General features: G+C 34.3%; 3 protein-coding genes across 3 annotated transcripts; 1 reads left to right on the top strand and 2 right to left on the bottom strand.

The window, feature by feature from the left end:
• Window positions 1-266: 266 nt before the first annotated feature.
• On the bottom strand, window positions 267-3,781 carry LOC110687860 (protein SIEVE ELEMENT OCCLUSION B-like). Its single transcript, XM_021864503.1, has 7 exons — window positions 3,596-3,781; window positions 3,395-3,499; window positions 2,674-3,122; window positions 2,474-2,583; window positions 1,913-2,055; window positions 1,338-1,820; window positions 267-1,156 (listed from the first exon to the last, which is right to left on the bottom strand). The coding sequence occupies exons 1-7, from the start codon at window positions 3,779-3,781 to the stop codon at window positions 539-541; spliced, it is 2,094 nt and encodes a 697-aa protein (XP_021720195.1). The 3' UTR covers window positions 267-538.
• Window positions 3,782-8,251: 4,470 nt separating this feature from the next.
• Window positions 8,252-11,904, top strand: LOC110687858 (protein-L-isoaspartate O-methyltransferase-like). Its single transcript, XM_021864501.1, has 4 exons — window positions 8,252-8,519; window positions 9,929-10,205; window positions 11,107-11,271; window positions 11,447-11,904. The coding sequence occupies exons 1-4, from the start codon at window positions 8,316-8,318 to the stop codon at window positions 11,692-11,694; spliced, it is 894 nt and encodes a 297-aa protein (XP_021720193.1). The 5' UTR covers window positions 8,252-8,315; the 3' UTR covers window positions 11,695-11,904.
• Window positions 11,905-12,694: 790 nt separating this feature from the next.
• On the bottom strand, window positions 12,695-15,428 carry LOC110687859 (28 kDa ribonucleoprotein, chloroplastic-like). The gene is made up of 4 exons (XM_021864502.1): window positions 14,872-15,428; window positions 14,475-14,576; window positions 13,089-13,370; window positions 12,695-12,981 (listed from the first exon to the last, which is right to left on the bottom strand). The coding sequence occupies exons 1-4, from the start codon at window positions 15,292-15,294 to the stop codon at window positions 12,919-12,921; spliced, it is 870 nt and encodes a 289-aa protein (XP_021720194.1). The 5' UTR covers window positions 15,295-15,428; the 3' UTR covers window positions 12,695-12,918.
• Window positions 15,429-22,612: the final 7,184 nt, after the last annotated feature.

Genomic DNA, 22,612 nt, shown 5'->3' with positions numbered 1-22,612 from the left:
GCAACTTTAACTAATTATAGGGTAGGAGTACTTAATTACTAATTTTAATGCTAGTAATCATTATGATATTGTGAAAATTGGATTATGTAGATCATTGAGCAATAAATCGTTGTTACGAACTTTTATCCTCTCCGAGTCCTGTCTCAATTTACATTTTAGGGGTATAATTTGTTACATAGACCAAGGGATCGGAGTAATCAGTTTGTCGTCTAATATGCTCAAGTCTTATCGTCAATAAAATGTGTGGACAAGATTTGTAGGGAATTTATGTATTGAAAAACTTAAATCAGAAAAAAGAACAACTTTGTAACTAGAATTTAATAATCTTTTTTAAAGACATTCTTAATCTTAATACTGCATTACATGATCACACACTCTGTTGCAGACTATTACAAAGACCTAAAACTCAGTAATTACTTATAACATAGCAGAATCTTGGCACTCATTAACCATAAAATTGTTATACACTGCATAAACTTATCATATAAAAAAAATCGAATGAACTGAATAAGCTTGGGTTAAAGAAGATTAACATGTTTTAATCAGTGCAGCAGCGGTACATGAAGTACTTCTCCATAGGTCTTCCACACTCGGCACACACCACCCTCTCAGGGATACCGCCTCCAACCCCAGGAAGTATAAGCCGGTTGCAGTGGTGTGGAGTATGAAGAGCCTGCAAATGCTCCTTTAAAGCAGGTAAAAAACCTATCCTTGATGCATTTTCCTTCCAATCTTCAAACATCATGAGGCAATCTAGTATCGTGTCCCCTTTGGATCTAGCCATATCAGTTAATCCGAACCACATAGTAGCCCACCCTTGGTCACTTCCATCGAAGCTAAGCACTGTCATCACTTCTTGCATAATTGGGTCACTCTCAACACCCTTTCCATGTTGCATTTTCGAGTACAGCATGCACTCGAGCCTAATCCAAAAGTACCACATTGAGTTCAAGTCAGGCAAATAATGGCTAAGTCCATCTCTGTCTATGGTTGTCACGATTTTTCTCATTCGCTCTTTTGCATTGCTTTTCCCGGCATATACTAGCTCTAGAGTGATTCCTGCCGCGGCTGCTACTTCTTTGGCAGTGTGAGTAAACCGCTTTATCCACTCCATGTCTTCCCCTCCATACACACAAACATACCTTCCTTCATGAGCCTACGAAAAAAACAAGGCACACATTTATTAAGCATAAAACTCGTTGTGGTTATGCCAATGCAATGAATCTATTGATCTATTCTCTGTCTTTTCTCTGAAATATCATACAGAAGAAGTAAAAGAACCGAAAACTGTTAAAAAAAAACAGTGAAATTTGACAGCGATATGAAAGAGGATATACCCAATCAAGGATTTCAGGTTTGATGTCATCTACAAAAAGCTCAAGCGTCCAAGACTCATCTCTCCAAAGAGCTTCTTCTTTCATAGTAGTAAAAGGGTAGGCTATATTTCCCCAAATCAAATACATGTGAAGAGCATTTTGGCATACAACTTTCCCTTGGGGGTCTAGCGTGACAAGGATCATCTTTTTTTCAAAATTCCATACCTCCCTAATATACCTTATAGCAGCAGGCTCCATAATTTTTGGGTGATGCAGAGTATACCATGACATCATGGACTCGAGTTGCTCGAATCTTTGCTGTAGTGCATCACTCCAAGGGACTGTCTTGTCTATTATCGGTATCCACACAATTTCATACTGGAGCTCAGGCTTTGACCTTGATTTTCTGTAAATTTGGTTTAGAATCATCAGCTCTTCTTCAGTGACATCAAAGTCTGAAATGAGTAACAGGACTGTTTTTCTCCTGAGGGCTTCAACATGAACCTGTTACACTTGAGTCGTTAGGATTCGATGTTTTTTAGTGGAAAATGAACTTAAATGGATAAAAAAAAAAAGTATGTGGTGTAAGAGTTAACCCTTGAATTGGTAGGCTTTTCATAAAGGGGCATCATATCATCCTTCAAGTATATCAAATGCCTTAGAATCCTGGTGTTGTCAAGCTGTGGTAAGTCGAGGATGCGTACAAGATTGTTGTATGCCTCAATGTGTTTCTTCTCATCTGCATATCACATTTTCTAAGAATGCCTACGAAGATTCAACTCGATGAATTCAATTCATAATCCTACTAGATCAAACATCTGTCTAATACTTAAAGAAACAGATTTTTAAAGGCAATGCAGAGGAGTCATGACAGACCTACAGTTTTTTGCATTATCACAAAAGGAAATACATGAAATACTATTGTAAAGAAAGTTTTCTACTCAATCCAAAATACTAGATTTCACATACAATTATATTATGCAAAGAAAGTTTGTTACATTCTTAAAATAGTACTGGTTTTTAAAGGTCTAGTAAAACGAATAGTGGAGGAATGGTACAAACATAAGGGATCTATCACTAAATATATGACATTATTAGTAATGATGGATTAGGACAATGCAACAATTAATTTTGGCGGAAATACGAAGAAGATTGACCTATATGCTGATAGCAAAGTGCAAGTTGTTGCATAAGGTGGTCATGAATGTTCCTCTCCTTATGAGCCAAGCTTGATAACTCCCATGCTTCCGTCGTTGATGTAACATACCTAGAAAACAAAGGAAATAGTAAGATACCAAAAGAATATTCAGTATAAACTAATGATCTGATTAGATTGTTTGAATTAAGAGTAACTCACTCGTAGCTCATGCCAATAAGACTAAAAATCTGCGTGGCACAGGCCACGACACTCCTGATAGTCCAGTAAGCAGCAGTTGGAATGTGTGTCATAGCAACAGATAAAGGCCGCTGCTCAGCTGAGATGTATTGTTGAGGCAGCTGCCTGAACTCCACAATCCTCTTTGTTACATCCAACATCGCCCCAATGAGATTGTTCAAGGCTTCAAAGCGGGATTTCAGTGCGTTAGAGTGCTCCATTACGTCAGGTAGCTGCTTAAGGACAGCAACAGACTTGGCGAGAGGGTGACTGGAGAAGAGCTGAACCACCAACCCAAACTCTCCATAGGCTATTGCTAGTGCCGTGAGAGCTATGGCTACCTTTGCATCCCATGAATAGCTTGAGAGCAAGCTGAGAAGTGCCATTGTTGTCGCATGTGCATCTCCTCCTCCCGCGCATTTGCATGTTATCTGCCAATATACAGGACATATGTTATGAAACCATTATGCTTTTCTAATGTCCGCGACCTTTGTTTTGACTAGATTTATAATTGGCAATCTATGCAATGAATTCTGCAGCTTTTATATCAATCTGCAGGTTTAAAATTTGTTTTTCCTTAGATGCTATATTTTAGACACACAAGTACAACATTCATTTAAAACGACTAGGTGTGGTCCTGATGGGCAAGGCCGAGAGGGGCAACAAAATTATTTAAATCGCGAGTAACAGACTCTTTTAGTACCTCACAGGAGACCTTCTGAATGACAAAAGCCAATGCTTCAAGCATCCCATTTTCATCAACAACGGCTGCACCAGTCTTATCATCCAAAGATTCAATATGTGCACCCTGCATAATGAACAATATAATGATCACAATTTAAAAACAGAAGACATATACAAAAAAAATAAAGATGGACCAAAGCAACTGAAGGAATAAACATACAGGAATGCTAGGGGCAGCACGCTGAAAGACATCCTCAATGATTTCTAGGATCGGCCTGACATCTACATCGCGGCCATCAGGAGCATGTGTTCCTTGGATCTGCTTCAGCATTGTGCTGTCGTCAGATGCAGCAAACATCCGACGTTCACTCCTAGCCATCTGCCTATGTGATGGTGCACTTGACATTTTTTTTCTTAACTACCTTTCTACTGAAAATTTAGTGAATGTTACTAAGTGTACTATTGTACTGGCGCTCAGTGAACTGAACATTATATAGTGAAAAAAATGTGTAATAATTTTATTTTTTTTGTTAAAATACATAATATGATAATGTGATATAAAGTCTTAAAAGATCTTAGAATCAAGTTCCTTACTTGCATAGAACCTAAAGCCATGTAATAAGATAAGGTTATGTAGCTTTGGTGGTCCCTTGAACATCTTTACAGCATCCTTAGAAGTTTATTATCATCATTTAGTTAGAACATCTTTGCTTAAAAACAGAGTTGATTACTTCTTAGTTTGTTTTTGAGTAATTTCTTCCTCCATTTTTTAATACGAAGTAATTGCGATTTTACTGTAAGTTACAATAAGCTTTGGTCGTCATCAACGTGACATAATGCCCAAAAAAGGAAGTATTTGTACCTTTGATATCAAGTTAAAGTATCCTTTCCTTCTTAAGGTTGGTAATTTGTTTGATTGGCCAATTTTAACAACGATAAAGATGAGTTCTATTTTAAGATTTGATTATCTCTTTAAAAATTAATTTGGTGCTAAATAGCTTAATAACAAGAGTACTACATGTTACTCGATTCTTCATTTCACTTCAATCAAACACGAAACACCCGTGATAAAGTAATTTGGTGTTAAATGGCTTAATAGTAGTCATTATAGAACTTCAACCATCAAATTAATCTTTCGGTTTAACCAGTCTCCTAACCCGGCATCAATAGCGAGTGTAACAATACTGAACAAATAAACATGTACATAAATATATTTTCTTTCTTTGGTACTTGTATAGTTGTATGATTTAGTAGTACGTACAAACTAAAAGTTTTATCTTCAAATTGTATATAGAAAAATTTGTCAATTACTAAACTAAAAAGGACGCTTTGTCAATTACTACCCTTAAAAAATAAAGTTGGTAATTACTACCTTAGAAATTGATTCATTTGTATGATTACTACCTCTAATCATTTTTTGGAGAATTAGCCCAATACTAACGTCAATTACGTCACTTATCACCTTAAATCTAATTTACATTAAAATTAGTAAGGGAAAACCATTGTAAGTGATTAAAATAGATTAAATTGACATAAATTACATTTTTTTTTGGCTAAAAAAGTAACGTCATAAATTTCATTTTCCGATTAGGTAACTAATATATTACAAAGATGGGGCTACAATGTCATAAACTGTATTTAAGGTAATAAGTGATGTCATAATTAGACTAATTCGCCGAAAAATGGCTGAAAGTAATAATCGTACAATTTTATCACTTTTATAAGTAGTAAATAACAACATATTTTCACTTTTAAGGTAGTAATTAACAACTTTTATTTTTACGGGTAGTAATTTACAAGATGATCTTTTTTAGATAGTAATTGACAAAATTTCCTTATATATAAGTGGATTCATAATACAATTTAAGAATTTATTCATCATAGGTTTAACATCCAATATGTCTCTAAGAAATTTTATTAAAATGTTGTTAATGAGATTTAGCATGTCTAATGTGAACAATTTTACATCTCTTAGCTTTACTTAGGGACATGTGGTTGAAAGTCATATTTTCAAAAGGTAAATTGCTTTGGCCCTTTAAATTACTTTAACTTACGATAAATTCTGATCATCATCAACATGACATAATGCCCAAAAAAAAAAAGTAATTTTACCTTGAATTTCAAGTAATATTATCCTTTCCTTCACAAGGTTGGTAATTTGCGTGATTGGTCAAAATTAACAATCGATAAAGATGAATCCTAGAGGTACAATTTGATGATCTCTTAAAGATAAATTTGATACTAATTAAATGGTTTAATAACAAGTAGACTACTCCTTACATATATGTTATTTTGCAAAGTACTGGGTGGCCAAGTGCAATTTAAGTTTTTCGATTCTTTATTTTCTTTACCTAAAACAACCGTAGTAGAATATAAAATTTAATTCTGGGGTTTCAACTATATCATAACTTAAATTTTGGTTGAAAAGGTGCGATACCTTGGTATCAAGCGTCTACATAATAAGTGTCTACATCTAATTTGCATAAATTTCATGTTGACATATGTAGGTACTCACATTTGACATGAATATCCAAATTCCATGTACCATAGAGAGTGTTGTAGCCTAAATCTATGTCGCAATAATTAAGAGCATGTTTTGTGTGTTTAAGATATGCAAGTATCTTCTTATAAAAAAAGTGTTAATAGTACCATGGCCCAATACACGTAAGCCTATTAATTACTTTATTCTCTCAATATTCCATACTATGACTTGTTTAGTGTTGGCAAGAACAAGGAAAAAACGAGTTAAAGTTAAAAATGACGAGAATAATGTTCCTGGAAATTAAAACAAAAGGTGAAGCAAATTCTCCTCTGAAATCTATGCTGGAACATTGAACCAACTTTCCTTTTAATAATTGGCCTTGCACTTCAAGTCTTGAACCTTTTAAAGGTATAGAATTGGAGATGAACTTCAAACATTTTACTTGGAGGGAAATTAAAAACACTAATTTTCTTATAAACAATCAATATCAATACACAATATAAATAGACAAATTAAAACACATTAAATTTTTCTTCAAAAAAAAATAAAAAAAAATAAAGATTAAACACTGCTTATTTAAATACATATATAATACCCTTTAACTAGAGTGAATTGAGTTTGTTACTTCCTCCGGTTTTTTTTATATTGACTCTAGCACGTACTATTTACTTAATTAAATACATAATATCATTTGACCATCGTGTGCGATTTTTTATTTAATAATTAAGAAAAATATAGTCATGCGGGGATCTTGATAGAATTGTTTCAATATATTTTTTCAAAATATCAATTTTTTTAATAATTTTATTAAATGACAATTTTAGATATAAATGTTCAATATTGTGCAATGGTGTTATACTTATTAATGAAAACACTATTTAACTTATTCAATTTGATATTTGCTTATTTCATACATAATCAAATCATATCACACGCCCAAATCAAATCATATATATATATATATATATATATATATATATATATATATATATATATATATATATATATATATATATATATATATATATATATATATATTTTATGTTTATTTATTAATAAATATCTTTAATTTCATAATAAAAAATATTATAAAAATTTCATAGTTGGAAAATGTATATCATTACGATTTAATGATCATATAATTTTCATCTTATGAATTAGTATGTATATAGCTACAGTCAAGATTTATCAAATCTTGAAATCAGTTTAAGCCATATCAGATTATAAAAATTTTAATCAAACAAATTAGATAGATGAACTTAACATAGCCTAAGTTGTTCGTTTACTATCTTAGACTCTTCTTTAAATTGCATAAAATTATAAGTAAAAGGGGATATGGAAAGTAATGAAGGTAGGCAAGTTATATACTCCATATATATAGTTGTGGGGTGAACACAAACTTACATAGAGATAAATTTTATAATTTATATATATATATATATATATATATATATATATATATATATATATATATATATATATATATATATATATATATATATATATATTAGGGTTGAGTGGCACTAGTAAACTATGATCAATTTCATGTGCAAAAAAAATTAGAGTTTTATTTGGTCTCATAAAAATATTTCCTCCTCAAATTTTGACTTACCATATAGTATCGTTCGTTACTACTTGAATTTTAAAGTTTTTGGATGGAGTAATATGTGGTTCTATAAATGATGCTCTTCAATAATATATTTATTTTTCATCTTTTTTCTTCCTTGGCAATCCTTTAGCTAATAATAAACTATGTTTTGTCTGTAGGATATGAGAATAATATGATTACATTTCATGTGATTCATTATATTAAAAGCAAAAGCAACTAAAGTAAAAAAAGAAATAAGATTCTGCCTATAACCTTAAAACAAATTTGGTAAATAATATGTTTATGAACCCTCGTACTATTAGTAATCATATATTAGTATGATCACATCTATCTTATGCGAAAAAGTGGTACAGGAAAAAGCCTATAGGTTACTTAAAATTCGAGTCAACATGGATTTAGATCACAATTGGATCAATTTTGGGTTGTATTAAAACTTTGTATTATTACAAAATACGATAAATGGATAAAATTAGGGTTAAATTCAAGTTGTTCTCAGCCTCAGATTTCTTCGTAACTTCAAGTTGGGTCAAGTCATGGATTGCGACTTTACTAGCCCTAACACATGTGTCTAGCACTCTAGCCCACAAGAATGAGATTCATAATGATTCAACAAAACGGGCCCTATTTCAACCCAAATTTAGAATTGGGTTTGCGCACGAATTTGGGCTCCTTGGTCCATCAATCTTAACTCAACCCAATACTCTCTGTTTTTTTTTTTTGGATAATCCAGATTTCCAGAAAAAACATAAAAATAGACTAAAATGAAACTCCGAGAAATTTCCAATTTTTTGATTTTAAAAATAAAAAAATTAAAAAAAGAAAATAAGAAGAATTAAGAAAAGGAAAGAGATGCCATTACTCTCATCTCCTATGTTGGCGTATGGTTACCGCTATCGTGCGCCTTATTACAAGCAATTTCTTCCCTTCTCCTCTCCCACGTTTCAACTCCACTCTCCTCTCCTTCTTCCACGTGTCACCTCTTCTCGTTTCTCTCTACTCCATTCTTCATCTCCTCTCCCCACCACGGGCAACTCTCTTCTCTCTCGCATGGAGGTTCTCTTTCTCTCTCTTTCATTTTCTTTCATATTTTAATATTATTATTATTTTATTGGATTTTTTTTTATTTATTTTAAATTTGGTATTTAGAAAATTATTTTTATTCTTGTTGTAATTTGTGACAGAGAAAGGTGTTTGGTTTGGTCCTACTTATTTTGATTTCCAGCGTGTTAATGGTGATTTGGGTTTTTACTATTTTGAGTCAAAATCCCACAAAATTATTGGGTTTCTTATGATTATTTGATGATGAATGTGTTAAATTATGTGATACCATGTATGTTTTACTATTAAGACGAATTGGTTTAGGGTGATTTTACTAAAAAGGTGTTGAATTTGGATATTTTGACTCTTGATTATGGACATGTGACTATTGGTAATTATGTGTTTAAGTGTCAAAATTTGGCTGATTTGTGAAAATTTACATGCTTTTGGCTCCAAATGAAGTGCCCAAATGTTGCTTCCCATGTCGTTGGAGTGTTGAGGGTCTGACATGGGTACTTGATCTGAAATGAAGAGTTTTAGTAAGTCATAGTTGACATTGTTTTATTTGATTGAGTTTCGTCTACATCATTACCCTTTGCGACTCCCTATGCGGAAAAAAAGTACTTGGACTTTGTAATTTGGTGTTGTATATGTATAAATCAATGGCTGTACAGAAAGGCTTGAATAAGTTGAAGAGGTTTTATTAATTTGATCAAATCCCGTCTACATGACTATTGTGGAAGATGGTGGTCTTAAGCACTCTTAAGGTCTTCTACTGATTTTTGTTGCTTATTATTAGAGTCTTGGTTAGGAAAAAAAAGTTTTAGCCTTTTGTTGTAAGTCATATTTGGCTTATGATGCTGTATTGAATATTTGAATCTTTGAATTGAATTAGGATGATGTAGGTAATTTAATTTGATACTAGTCAGAACTCAGTTTTTTAAAATTTGGAGGCTGGTATAGTGAAATGTTCATAATTTGGACCAGAACCGCATTGATCAACCTGATCTTGCGGGAGAGATGTTTATGAATTTTACTCAGGTTAAGCTACCATACTTTAAGGGAGGTTGAGACCTTGCTATTCTACGGAACTCCTTACATTTTGATAAAGGTATTTACAGTTAAAAGAGAGAATTATTGGGGTGTTGGTTTTATTGTGCTGTCATTGTTGTTTTGGAATCCTTTGTTTGGGGGTATGAGTTCTCACTATCAGCATAAAATTAGATGAATTTGTGGCTGAATTGAATATATTGTGTTGAATTTCGCAAACGAACACTTGAACAACCTGCAAAGACATATTTTGGTCTGATGGCTTGGAAGGTTTTATTGTACTCGTTGCCAGTTGATTGCTTGCACTCTGACTGATATCCTTTGTGTGTTTCACTTGAGTAAAGCATTTATTATTTTCGTGTGTTTATCTGCAGAAATACTTTTCTGGGTCTGGTGGTGACATGATTCGAAACAAAAGTATGGTGGATCAGTTACGTCGCTGTGGAGTTTTTCGATCTGAGAGGGTAGCTGAAGTTATGGAAACCATTGATAGAGGTTTGTTTGTTCCTGATGGAACTCCGGCTTATGCGGATAGCCCCATGCCGATAGGCCATAATGCAACAATATCTGCTCCTCATATGCATGCAATGTGCCTTGAACTGTTAAAGGAAAACCTGCAGCCTGGGATGCATGCTTTAGATGTTGGTTCAGGTGATTTTCTTCTTCATATGCTTGCCTAATATTGAAATGTACATGTGCAATGTCTCTTATATCGTTCCTGTTGATCAGTTGATACATCTTCATCAATGCAATGTATTTCTTCATTATTTTCATTACCACTTACAAGTACCACCCAGAGATGTGGTTATGATTCATAATGATGAACAACAAATACTAGCTATTGAACCCTCGTCATTATGGGCATTTGCTTAGATTTATCACCAGATATTGTAGACTTGTTAACATATCTATGCTTTTTTTACCATCTCCAATGTGCCTGTTCCTCATGGGTGGAGTTCTGTCGTGACATCAAATGCGTTAGAACTTCTAAAGCCTTGAAGGCTCCTTCTGTACTTGTATCACGTGACTAATTTTTGTTAGGCTGAGGACATATTATACAGAAGCAAAGAGATGTTTTCTGTGCCACTGAAGTACTGAACTATCTGGTTGTAATTTCCGATTTCCTCTTCCTCTTTTTTCATGAACATGAAGTAAAGGTGGTATTTCATTCTAATCACCCTAAGCATCTCTATAAGGGAAGAGAACAAAGTTTCAATTGTGTGTATACCTGATTTCCTTGACAAGGTAGTTACCATGGATTTGTTTTGCTAATGAAACCAATCAAAGTTGAATGTGGAAGACTAGGCGATGTACTGATAACAAACAAGCATGATCAAGCCTGGTGTACTTTAAAATCAAATTGAGATCAATTGTTGAGGAGGAGGGATTAAGGGTTGAGTTTGAGATAAAATAAAAATAAGGAATTGATTCAATCATTCAATAGTTTCAATGCTTCTTCATCAGCTAAACACCTTTCAAATTGGCTGTTAGTTTAGCCCTGTTTTCTACTCTGCAAGTGAGTGACGTTACTGATACATTACTGTGCTTGCAGGCACAGGATACTTGACTGCATGTTTTGCAGTGATGGTTAGATCAGAAGGTCGTGCGGTTGGCATTGAGCACATACCTGAACTGGTCAATTGGTCTATTGAAAATATTAAGAAAAGTAAAGCTGCTCCTTTGCTTGAAGGAGGATCCTTGTCTGTTCATGTTGGTGGTAAGATCACAAAGCACTTGCACTTTACTCTACAATTTCTTTTCTTGTGTAATACATCGTATTTTGGTACATCTTGGCTTTTTAGTTGCAACATTATCGTGCTACCTATAGGTTGTTTATAATGCTGTGATTTCATCTCTTTTAACGCAATGATCATATGGCAACATGATGATAGATGGAAGGCTAGGATATCCTGAGGCTGCGCCTTATGATGCGATCCATGTTGGGGCTGCAGCTCCAGAAATTCCGAAGGCTTTGGTTGAGCAGCTGAAGCCTGGTGGCAGATTGGTGATTCCTGTGGGGACCTACTTCCAGGATTTGCAGGTGATTGACAAAAAAGAGGATGGCTCTCTCAGTGTCAAAACTGAAACTTCCGTGAGATATGTTCCACTGACTAGTCGAGAGGAGCAGTTGCGGGGTTAAATGAACTCCCTTCAGCTTATCTATGCTCTATATTGATCATCTTACTTTATTTTTTTCCTTTTAATCTGCCAAGACGTTATGTATGAGTTTTGTCAGTATGTACTTCCCCCCGTTTTTGTAAATATTGACGTGTATCAAATCTTGATTGGGGAAATAATGTTCCATCACTTGATTTACCTCAGAATGACCCCCTCCCCCCATCTATTTACAGATTAAGTGCGCATATTCATAAATTTCGAATGACAAGCTAAGTGGTGCATAATAGAGCGTATCACCTACAGGAGATGAAGGTAGGTGGGTTGTTGTCTGGAGTAGTGGAGCTCATCTACTTGCAAGTCATGACAACACCATGTTGTGATTGAGCATCACTAAAGACTTGGTTCCATGAGTTATAATATCTAATGCTGGTTATTTTGCCAACTGTATTTTGTATACATATAATATGAGCAGATGAATCTTCATATGTAAAGATTTGCTCAGTTTCGTTGCATTTTCAAGGGGAAAAGTTAAATTTATTCAGTAATCCTAAATAGGAAGGGAAATGTTTGGCGTGAATTTGGATGATTGGACGAGGATGAAAGGGTAGATGACTCTGCTTCTGTATGCTCCCATTCAGCCAAAGCTATGGTAATTGTTCCACTGATTATCTCGGCATGTAAGTAAACATGCCCAGAGTTCATCAATGGAAAAGAAGAGGTTTTTCATTACAATTTGATTCATTGGCTTTACTCGAAACACAAAAATCTATGCGGTATACAAAGACTTGACAAGATGAAAGCTTCATTGTCTCAGGACTTGGGTTGAAGACCACTAGGATGCTGCTTGAAGGTAGTTAAGATGACAGGACCGAAGGAAGCAAAGGGTGCAATGTGCAGGTTGGAATAACTGATTGATCCTAAGGGTCTTGGAACGACTTGAAGTCTTTTGAACAATAGGATATTGCATAAAAAAAATTGCTGCTCCATATACAGTACAAAATACAAACAGCAGTTATGAAACCTTGAAGAATGAACTTTAACAAACTTTACGTATATTAAAATACGAAATGGGTTTGTATTGCCATAATTGCAGCCATTGCATAAACTAACTAAAATCACAACATTCTTTGGAACCGCCGCTGTCAAAATATGAGCTATAAATAGTCTCAATCAAAAGGTTGGGGGCAAAAAAAAAAGACAAAAGAACTAATACTATCAAACAGCTGAGTTGTGCTTGTGGAGCAGATTAAAAACTACGCCTTGGTCTTTCTTCAGCAACATTTACCCTGATTGCCCTTCCATCCAAGGTCTGTGACAATAAAGAGCATGCATTCAGAGATCAGTACCACACCATAGCAAAAGCAAAAAAAAAAACAACATATACTGAACCTCCTTAGAATGGCATATTAGAGTTACCTGTCCATCAAGAGCAGTAATGGCATCATTCACCTCTGATTCAGAGGCCATCGTGACAAAGCCAAATCCACGCGAACGGCCAGTCTCCCTGTCAGAAACTACTCTGGCACTAAGAACTTTTCCATGTTCACTAAAAAGTTGCTCAAGGCGTGAACTGTCTACATCCCATGGAAGGTTGCCAACATAAATTCTGCAAGAAGGTTCAAACTCTCTGGGAGGCCTTTCAGGGCGTGATCCCCTTGGGGCAGCCTTGTTTACTGTTAATAGCCTTCCATTCACATCCTGTTCCAAATACAAGGGAAGCAACACAACTTATGAATTCATTTCAATAGCCTCAAATGAATCATCAATGAACATAAACAAAAACAAACAGCCCACAAGTCTGAAGTCTGCTCTACCCCAAGATTGTTACCAGTTGAAGTATTTATTGCTTCCTAAAAATTGGGCAAGCTTAAAAAAATGATGCTAAATTAGAACTTACACAAGTCTAGCAACTAAATCGCATCAAAAATGTCCAACAGGGCAACTGTAGGTCAGCAATCTAGGAGAAACTTGTTCATCTATATGTTATCAGACATCATAAACAGATTCACTCTTTTCCATATTAGAACTCACAACAGTGCTTCTTGGGTGTCAGTTGACCTCCCTCCTCTCACCCCCACAAAAAGAGAGGGTGTGTGTGGTGTTGGGGGGGGGGGGGGGGGGGGGGGGTGGACAAATACCATTAAATAAAAAATAGATGGAAGAAAACCAGCCAGAAGCATGCAAGAAACATATGCTAAGGACATCTTTTCCTTCCTCAACATAAACTCTAAAGTCACTAAACTCTTCCCAGTCATAAGCTAGAATTGCTTCCTCATTTTAAACTACTGCAGCATCATTTACATGAATAGCAACATCCCATGGAAGGTTACCGGCATTCGCAAACCACAATTATCTAGAGTTTTTCTCCTCCATCTCAAAACTGTCATTTACATTGATAAATCGCAAAATCATAGTATTAAATTGATCATAAAATGCAGAATTAGCAGAAACTTTTCAACAGTCATGTTTATGACTCCAAAGTTTGCACATAGAAACATCATCTAGATACAGTTCATTAGCCATAACATATACTCATCACTGAACAACATTTCCAAAATGGTCATGAATATACATTCAATCGAGCTATATCAACTAAAACAACTTCTTTGATAGCAATAACATCAATAATTGAACACCATTTCCACAAATAACATGGAAAAACGTTTTATCACTATATATGACACCAAATTTTGCACATATGTGTATCAAGTATCAACTACAACAAAACCCATTTTCACAACAAACAAAACAAGCGAATTCAATAACATTAAGCAGCAAACTAAGATAAGAAAGTAAACTTACATATCCATTCAACAATTCCACAGCTTTCTCAGCTTCTTCAACTGTACTCATTGTCACAAATCCAAACCCTCTACTCCTATCAGTCTCCCTGTTGTAGATAACCTACAAAAATACAACATCAAAGAAAAACCCAGAAATTATTCCAAATTATCAACAAAACCCATCAAAATTAACAAAATTACAACCAAGAATAAACCAAATCATCACCAAAGTCCAAAAACCCATCAAAATTTACAAACTTTAAACCCCAAAAAAATTCATAAAATTGCCAATTGTATCAGCAAAACTCATTAAAATTAACAAACTTAAAACACAAACAATTAATCAAAATCCCCAATTTTCAACAAAACCCATCAAAATTAACAAAACTAAAAACCCAAAAAAGAAAGGAATTTACCTCAGCAATCTCAACAACACCAGCACCATCAAAAAGCTGAGCCAATTTCTCACTATCAACATCATAAGGCAAATTACCGACAAACAATTTAGCCTCTTCAGGAGGTTCAGGGAACCCTTCACCACCTTCAACAGCACCTACATCTTCACCTGCAAATTCAGAAACTTGAGGCTCAGAACCCCAACTCACAACCTCTTCCTCTCCTTCAAGAACAGCATTGGTGGACCCCTCTTGCTCCCAATCAGAGGTCTGCGCAACATAAGCAACAACAGGAGGTTTTTGAGAGAGTGAAAGACTTAGCTTGGTGGGTTTTAATGGGGTTGTGAAATACAGAGATTTAGGGTTGAAAATTGAGGGAGTATAGAAGCAAGTTGGGGATATTGAGAGGGTTTTGAGTAATGGGTTTGCTGTTGAAGTCGCCATTTTTTTAGCAGAGAGATTGAATTGGGAGGCGAAGAAGAAGGGAAGAGAAGAGAGGGTTTAAGGAGAAAAGGGGTGAGTGAGGATAAGAGGATTGATGGATTGATAGAGGGAGGCTTTTTGTGGGAGTAGAAACAAAGATACAACCAAGAACAAGTGAGTCACACTTACTCACCCCCACTTGACTCAATTGGAGAAATAATCTTAAATTTTGGTGTAAAATCTTCAAATCTAAGGGTTGTTGTCAATTTGGTTCTATAAATATGGGGTTTTTGTTGATGTTTGGATGGTTTAGATAGAGTTCGAGTCTTGTGATATCGTTAGGTTGATACAAAGTGCTAATTATTGGTTAAGTAAACAGTGCAATAAATTTATATGGAATCTCATGTTAATATCTAACTTAATTTTTCTTGGACAGATTAGATTAGTTCATATGTAGTACGGTTTGAATGAGTAATTTATGTACTTTGGTTTTTGTACAAAACTTTAGAAGGTTTTCTTTATTGTAGTAAGGTATGGTATGTCAAAAGTTGACATAGAATGCGCCCCACGCGCAATAACAAAACCCCAAACCAGTTTCTTTCAAGCCCACTAGTTTTCAAAACCAGTCTTCATCTTTGCGTCATTCGGCTGGCCGCCGGCGATTAGAGTAGGTGGCTTTCCTCCTCGATCTCCGGCGAGCCTATTTCTGCTTAGCTCCGGCAAGTTTGTGAAGGGACCCAAGGCTAATTTGACGCAACAACCTTCGAACTCGTTGGCCGAGGTAGCGTGTTTCTGGTGACGGCTCTGATCAACGACTGATCTGCCATAATTATCCCCTACCACTGGTTGCGAACTGCCGGCCCTTCGTGTGGGATATAAAGGTGGTTGCCACCCTTAGTCTGCTCCCCCTACCACCGCCAGGTTTTGGCTTGGTCGTGGGGTCTCGGTCATCGCTTGTCTGCATCTGTTTCTTGCCGCAGCTGGCTGGGCTCTGTGTTCGGTCGCCGGCGTTAGTCTGCGGCTGAACCCTGGATGCTAAAGCCCTTCTCATCGCTTTTGATTGCTCTTAGTTGTTGTGTTGTGTATTCCGAGGGGTAGATTTCTCCTTGGACCTGTTTTGTGTGTTCTTTGTTGTTTGTTTTGTGAAGTAGCCTGTCAAATTCCCTCTCTGCTTTTTTAGAACGGTTGCTATGGACTGCCAAAACTTACTTAGAGCCCTTATGCACACTCACTTGAACGATGACTATGACTAAAGCATTGTCAACTTTGCCAAAAACAATTGTCCCCGGAATATTCTTAATCAAGCAAAGGTATTGAAGGAGGAGGGCAATACTTACTTCAACAAAGGTGAAGTCGTTCTTGCTAGGACTAAGTATGACAGAGGGATGAAACTTCTGTGTTTTTGTTTGCCAGAAATGAAGTTGATTGTGCCCTTCTATGGACCTTGCCATATCCCTTGAGTTAAATCTTGCAGCTTGCGCCCTAAAAGTTCGTGATTATGAACAAACTAAGGAGCTCAGTTCTTTAGTTATTATGTTTGATGGAAACAATACTAAAGCTCTTTATAGAAGGGCTTTAGCCGAAATCAGGCGTTATCAACTTGAAGAGGCCTATGAATAGAGGTGTGCAAAAAAGGACCGAGACCGGAAGCCAGACCGGGATCAGACCGGACTGTTGGATTCCAGGTTGGTCTACGGTTCTCACAAATTGGTAATTTTGAGTTTTTGGTCCGGGTAAAAACCGGAATATTCCGGACTGGAATGGACCGGAAAATGTTTTTTTTTTTTTTTTTTTTGGGTGAAAATTTTAAATTTTATGTTTAAATTCCTAAAAAATTTAGGTATAAAACTTGTAATTTATAAATTCTAGGTGAAAAATAGAAAAGCGCGCAAACAAAAAACAAGACGTTAAAAAATGATGTATATATAAAGATATTAAAATGCAAAAAAAAAAAGAAAAAAAAAAAAGAAGAGAATATAACCGGTCCATTTCAGTCCAAAACCGGTCCGAATCAGAATAAATAGGTCTAGACCGGAACTCAAACCGGTTGATTACGGTCCGGTCTCCAGTCTCACAAAAACAGGTGATTCCGGGTCCCGGTCCGATTTTGGACCGGTGCACAACCCTATTTATGAAGACCTTGGCAAAGCAGCTAAGGCTAAGCTGAGCCTAAAAATCAGAACATCCTTTGTGAGTTGGAGAAGGTGGAGGAGTTGAGAAGCAAAGCTAGCAAGATCAAGGGCAAGAGGGGCACTGGGGATACCGACTTGTCCAATACCATCTTCAACAAAAAGGGGAAGATCAACAACAAACCCCTATGTCGGTCTAGAATCTAACATGTTGTCTAGTATCGATGTTCAGAGTAATGTTACGGCCTTACCCACTATGGAAGATACTAATGTGATGACGGTGAAGAGCCTTATCACTACATCCAATCTCCTTACCCCTGTGGAAAAAGGGGATGACATTGCTACTAGCTCTTCTAACAACCAGAGTTCTAGACATGCTAAGGACAAGGGACTGAAAAAATTTCATATGTTCCTCAACGAAGTGAGAAGTAATCAGTCCCTTAAGATTTCCGGTTTGACTTATTTGGATCACTTTCAAGGGAAAACCTAGATTTTCTTGAAACATTCTACTATTTCATGGAGGACTATACGAGTGAAGGAAAAAACCACCAATGATGGGCATTCAGAATCTCACAAAGGCAAAGGATTCCAAAATTCCTGAAACCTTGTTCACGACCACTAGGATGGTGGGTCCAAAAAAGAGGAGGCGAGACAAAAAGAGCCAAAAGAAAAAGGCCAATTGATCATTGGATGTCGCCGTGGTCAGCCACGTTGTTGAACTTCCCAAGCCCAACACCGCCGCCGTTGAGAAGTTAGATGATCATATACCTACTAGTCTAACTTCTAGCAGCAATGAGGGTTCAAACATCGAGGAGGGGAGCGAGATACCTGCAGGAGACTTAACTACCACTAACACCGATGAAGTGGAATCCGTAGGTTCTAATGACGAAGACTCCATGACTATTGAACCCGGCTATGTGGAGTCCTCTCTACCACTATTTACCTTCACGTTCTCTACTACGCCAAGAAAACATGGAAGGCCAATCAGGTCAAGGGTGAAGAACAAGAAAGGTAAAAGGTTTTCCAGCTTTTGTTTTTGCAGGATCAAGAAACGCAAAGGAACAAGTTTGGAGCAGCTTATGCCTAGTTCCGGTGATGGATCTTCTCAACCCCCTTATTTGTATTGTCAAGCAGTTCACAACATCTGTAACCCCAACCCCTGCTTTAGTTCTTGTTTTAGTTTGGTTAAGAGAGTCAAAGTTTCTTGTTGTAATCTCGAGTTAGTTGGGAGCTAGCCTCCATTTTGGACCATTGTAAATAAATAAATAAAAAGAGACAAAAGTTGACTCCGATTACCTGTATCTTGCATTGTTCTAATTTGGTCCGTGTAAGGTAACAGCTTAATCCTTCAAAGTGGAGATATGCAAATTATCGATGTAAAATTTGACTTGTTTTGGGCATCTAATAATATATTCTATAACACATGAACTTCTTTCTTTTGTTAGTAAAAGTTGTAATACTTTGATCATGTTTAGGCCTGACAAAACTGATTCATATCTGATTATTTAACCTAAGAACTGATTTTGGACTCGAAGCAGCAATCCGAACTTACCTAGAAACATGAACTTGGTCGAAAATCTGAACCAACTCGAAGTGGGGTATATGTTTCAAATAAACTATGATTTTTATGAATTATGTGGTTATACTAGTTTTGTGCCCGGGCGATGCCCAGGTGGTTGATAAAATTTTAAGATAACATTTTTACTTTAATGTTAAATACGGTCAAATAATTCGTTCTGATAATGTAGGATATTTAGACATATGATATCATATGGCTTATATTTATATATTAATACTTTTTGTAGTTTTGTTTGTAAATAGATATCTATGTTATTATTGACTTGAAATTATTTTTAATGAACTTAAATTATTTTTACTGAACTGAAAGTATTTTTACCAAACTAAAATTAATTTTACAGATTCTCTAATTTTTTTAAAATAAATTAAATAACAATGCATTTTGTATGCGGCTAGCCACACCATCTAGCCGGACAAAGTAACCCTTATAAAACTGACCAAGTAACCCCTGTAATACTAACTGAGTAACCTCTAACACTGACTAAGTAACCCCTATCTATATCACTGATTGAGTAACCATTAAAACACTGACCAAGTAACCCCTATAGCACTAACGACGTAACTCTTGTAGTAGTTGGTGACACGGTTTGGCCAGCTACGTATAAAAATTTGTGATTAAATATATTATAAATGGATCTTATTTTAAAGAACTTTTTAAAACGAATTTATTGATGGAAATAGAATTGAGTTATAGGATATTTATCAAAAGTTATGATTAATTTTGCATATATGAAATATTAGAATTATATCGATAGTAAAACTTTATATAATAATTTTATCTTAAAAAACCTATCCAAAGATCGCTTATTTAGCATCATATGTGTCACAATAATACCTATTTATCTCCTACGTAGCGCGACACTTGGCGAAAAACTGGAATGCCAAGTGTCGCTGCCTCGTGGTCTGGCTGTGACACCGACTTTATTTATTAGTGATATGATAAGATAATAGGTTCCAAAATAGTTACAAAGTCTTACAACACTACTAGATGAAGCCGGTGCGATGCACGGTTTGTTTGTATTTTTTCAATTAAAATATTTTACTAAATATATATTTATCTGATAAATTTTGTGATTTTATTCGCTTGCTTACTATTTACATTTTTATTATAAAATGAATTTTTTATTTCGTTTCCCATAATTAGATAAAATTTCTAATATAAAAGATAATATTTTATTTATATAATTAATTTAAAATTTTAATTCTAAAATATATTGCAATTTTTTTTCATTGGCTAAATATAACATTTTCCTATGTGACGCTCTAAAATCTCTTGAAAAAACTCTCCTTTATGTAAGTTTTGTAAAAATTTTATAATAATGGTTGTTTCATTAATCACTTAAATTAAGCATTTAATAATATTCATGATAATATTTTTAAAATAAAATCTTGTCGCTCTAATAATTTTTTTTTATTTATTTTTATTATTATCCTACTTAGCGCTTTAAAATACTAATCTTACGTGGCATAATCCTATTGTACCATTTTAAAAATGTTAATTCTAATTCGCTCTAAAATCTCGGGAAAAAATTAATAATAATCTTATGTGTCGCTCTGATAAATATTTTTTTCTATTATTATAATCCTACCAAGCGCTTTAAAAATACTAATCTTACATGGCATAATCTTATTGTAGCATTTCAAACATATTAATCATACGTGGCGCTCTAATAATTTCTTAAAAATTATAATCCTACGTGGTGCTCTAAAATCTCTGGAAAAAACTCCACTTTATATATATACTAGTACGTGCCTCGGGCGTTGCCCCGGATACTAAAGAGTGTACTTATTTGTGGGCACATTTTGTATTATTATTATAATTATAAGTATAATAATAACAATAATAATTATTATTATTAGTATTTATATTTTTTTTTAAATGTTAGATACAAAAAGAGAGTAGAAATACTATCTATTATTCTTTTTTCACGTTTGTTATCATTTTCTATTTTTGTAAGTTGCACTACATTCACTTGGTCTAACACGACTAAATAAAAAGTTAAAAGTAATTTTTTTTAACACGTAAAATCAACATATTATATATTTTTATTATTGGCCTAATTGGACCATTTGTAATAATATATGGCTGGTAAATGAGCTATGGAGGCTTTGTAAAACCCGTACAGTTCTAAGACTCTTGCCAACATTGATTTGAATTCACTTCAAGATTCTCTTGTGTTATACAGTTTTTGTCGTGTCCTAATTTTAATGGTTTTTGACTTCTTTGATTTCATTAACAAAATCACAAACATACACAAATATTACAACCAAATATGAAGAATACCTTATTTAAAAGCTTTAATGGTAAATCAATAGTAGACTAAAAAAAATTCAATGATACATGGTCATATTTATAATTAAAATTACGTTGTTATTTGTATAGGAGTAAAATTCTATTGTTAATTGGATATTAATATTTTTTATAATATGTGGTGTGTTGCTATAAGTAAAATTTTATTGTCAATAAAAAGATAAAAAAATTTCAAAAGATTTATAAATTATTTTATGTATACTTTTTTTTATCCTAAACAAATTTATCCAATCTAATCACAATAATATCTCGCCTACGTGGCTCGACACTTGGCAGAAAATTGGAATGCCAAGTGTGGTTGTCTCGCGGCCTGGCTGCGAGACCGGCTTTATTTATTAGTGACTAGTTTTGTGCCCGGGCGATGCCCATCAGATTGTTGATAAAATTTTAGGATAAATTTTTGGCTTGAATGTTAAATATGGACATATAATCCCTTTTGATAATGCAAGATATTTAGACATACGATATCATATAATAGTGTGCTTTTTCTACTTTTGTTTGTAAATAGATATCTATGTTATATATTATTGACTTGAAATTATTATATTGAACTTAAATTATTTTTACTTAACCGAAAGTCTTTTTACCAAACCAAAATTATTTTTACTGATTAAAACTTATTTTTATTGATTCTCTATTATATTTATTAACTAAATTAAATATATAATCTAGTTTTGTGCCCGGGCGATGTACAGATGGTTGATAAAATTTTAAGATAACATTTTTACTTGAATGTTAATAAATACGGTCATATAATCCATTATGATAATGTAGGATATTTAGACATACGATATCATATGGCTTATATTTATATAATAGTGTACTTTTTGTAGTTTTGTACTTATATTGAGCTTAAATTATTTTCACTTAACTTTAAGTATTTTTACCAAACTAAAATTATTTTTACAGATTAAAACTTATCTTTACTAATTCCCTATTATTTTTTTTAAATAAATTAAATAACAATGCATTTTGTATGCGGCTAGCCACATCATCTAGCCAGACAAAGTAACCCCTATAAAACTGACCGAGTAACCCTTGTAATCTAAATGAGTAACCTCTAACACTGACTAAGTTACCCCTATCTATAACACTAATTGAATAACCACTATAACACTGACCAAGTAACCCCTATAGCACTCACGAAGTAACTCTTATAATAGTTGGTGATACGGTTTGACCAACTAAATATAAAAGTTTGTGATTAAATATATTATAAATGAATCTTATTTTAAAGAACTTTTTTAAAACGAATTTGACGATGAAAAATTATAGGATATTTATAAAAAGTTATGATTAATAAGGTGAAGTGCCACTTAAG

Source organism: Chenopodium quinoa, unplaced genomic scaffold, assembly GCF_001683475.1.
Source record: "Chenopodium quinoa cultivar QQ74 unplaced genomic scaffold, ASM168347v1, whole genome shotgun sequence".
Classification (NCBI taxonomy): domain Eukaryota; kingdom Viridiplantae; phylum Streptophyta; class Magnoliopsida; order Caryophyllales; family Amaranthaceae; genus Chenopodium; species Chenopodium quinoa.
Note: the sequence above shows the minus strand (reverse complement) of the source record. Positions and strands in the feature narration are given on the sequence as shown.

Excerpts from the sequence above, each read along its gene's own strand:
- LOC110687860 (XM_021864503.1), bottom strand. The coding sequence starts at position 3,781 with ATGTCAAGTGCACCATCACATAGGCAGATGGCTAGGAGTGAACGTCGG. Across the intron at positions 3,123-3,394 it reads TTCAGAAGGTCTCCTGTGAG|ATAACATGCAAATGCGCGGG; the intron begins GTACTAAAAGAG and ends GTATATTGGCAG. Across the intron at positions 1,821-1,912 it reads AAAAGCCTACCAATTCAAGG|GTTCATGTTGAAGCCCTCAG; the intron begins GTTAACTCTTAC and ends CAAGTGTAACAG.
- LOC110687858 (XM_021864501.1), top strand. The coding sequence starts at position 8,316 with ATGCCATTACTCTCATCTCCTATGTTGGCGTATGGTTACCGCTATCGT. Across the intron at positions 10,206-11,106 it reads TGCTTTAGATGTTGGTTCAG|GCACAGGATACTTGACTGCA; the intron begins GTGATTTTCTTC and ends CTGTGCTTGCAG. Across the intron at positions 11,272-11,446 it reads CTTGTCTGTTCATGTTGGTG|ATGGAAGGCTAGGATATCCT; the intron begins GTAAGATCACAA and ends ACATGATGATAG.
- LOC110687859 (XM_021864502.1), bottom strand. The coding sequence starts at position 15,294 with ATGGCGACTTCAACAGCAAACCCATTACTCAAAACCCTCTCAATATCC. Across the intron at positions 13,371-14,474 it reads TGGAATTGTTGAATGGATAT|GATGTGAATGGAAGGCTATT; the intron begins GTAAGTTTACTT and ends TATTTGGAACAG. Across the intron at positions 12,982-13,088 it reads TTACTGCTCTTGATGGACAG|ACCTTGGATGGAAGGGCAAT; the intron begins GTAACTCTAATA and ends TTATTGTCACAG.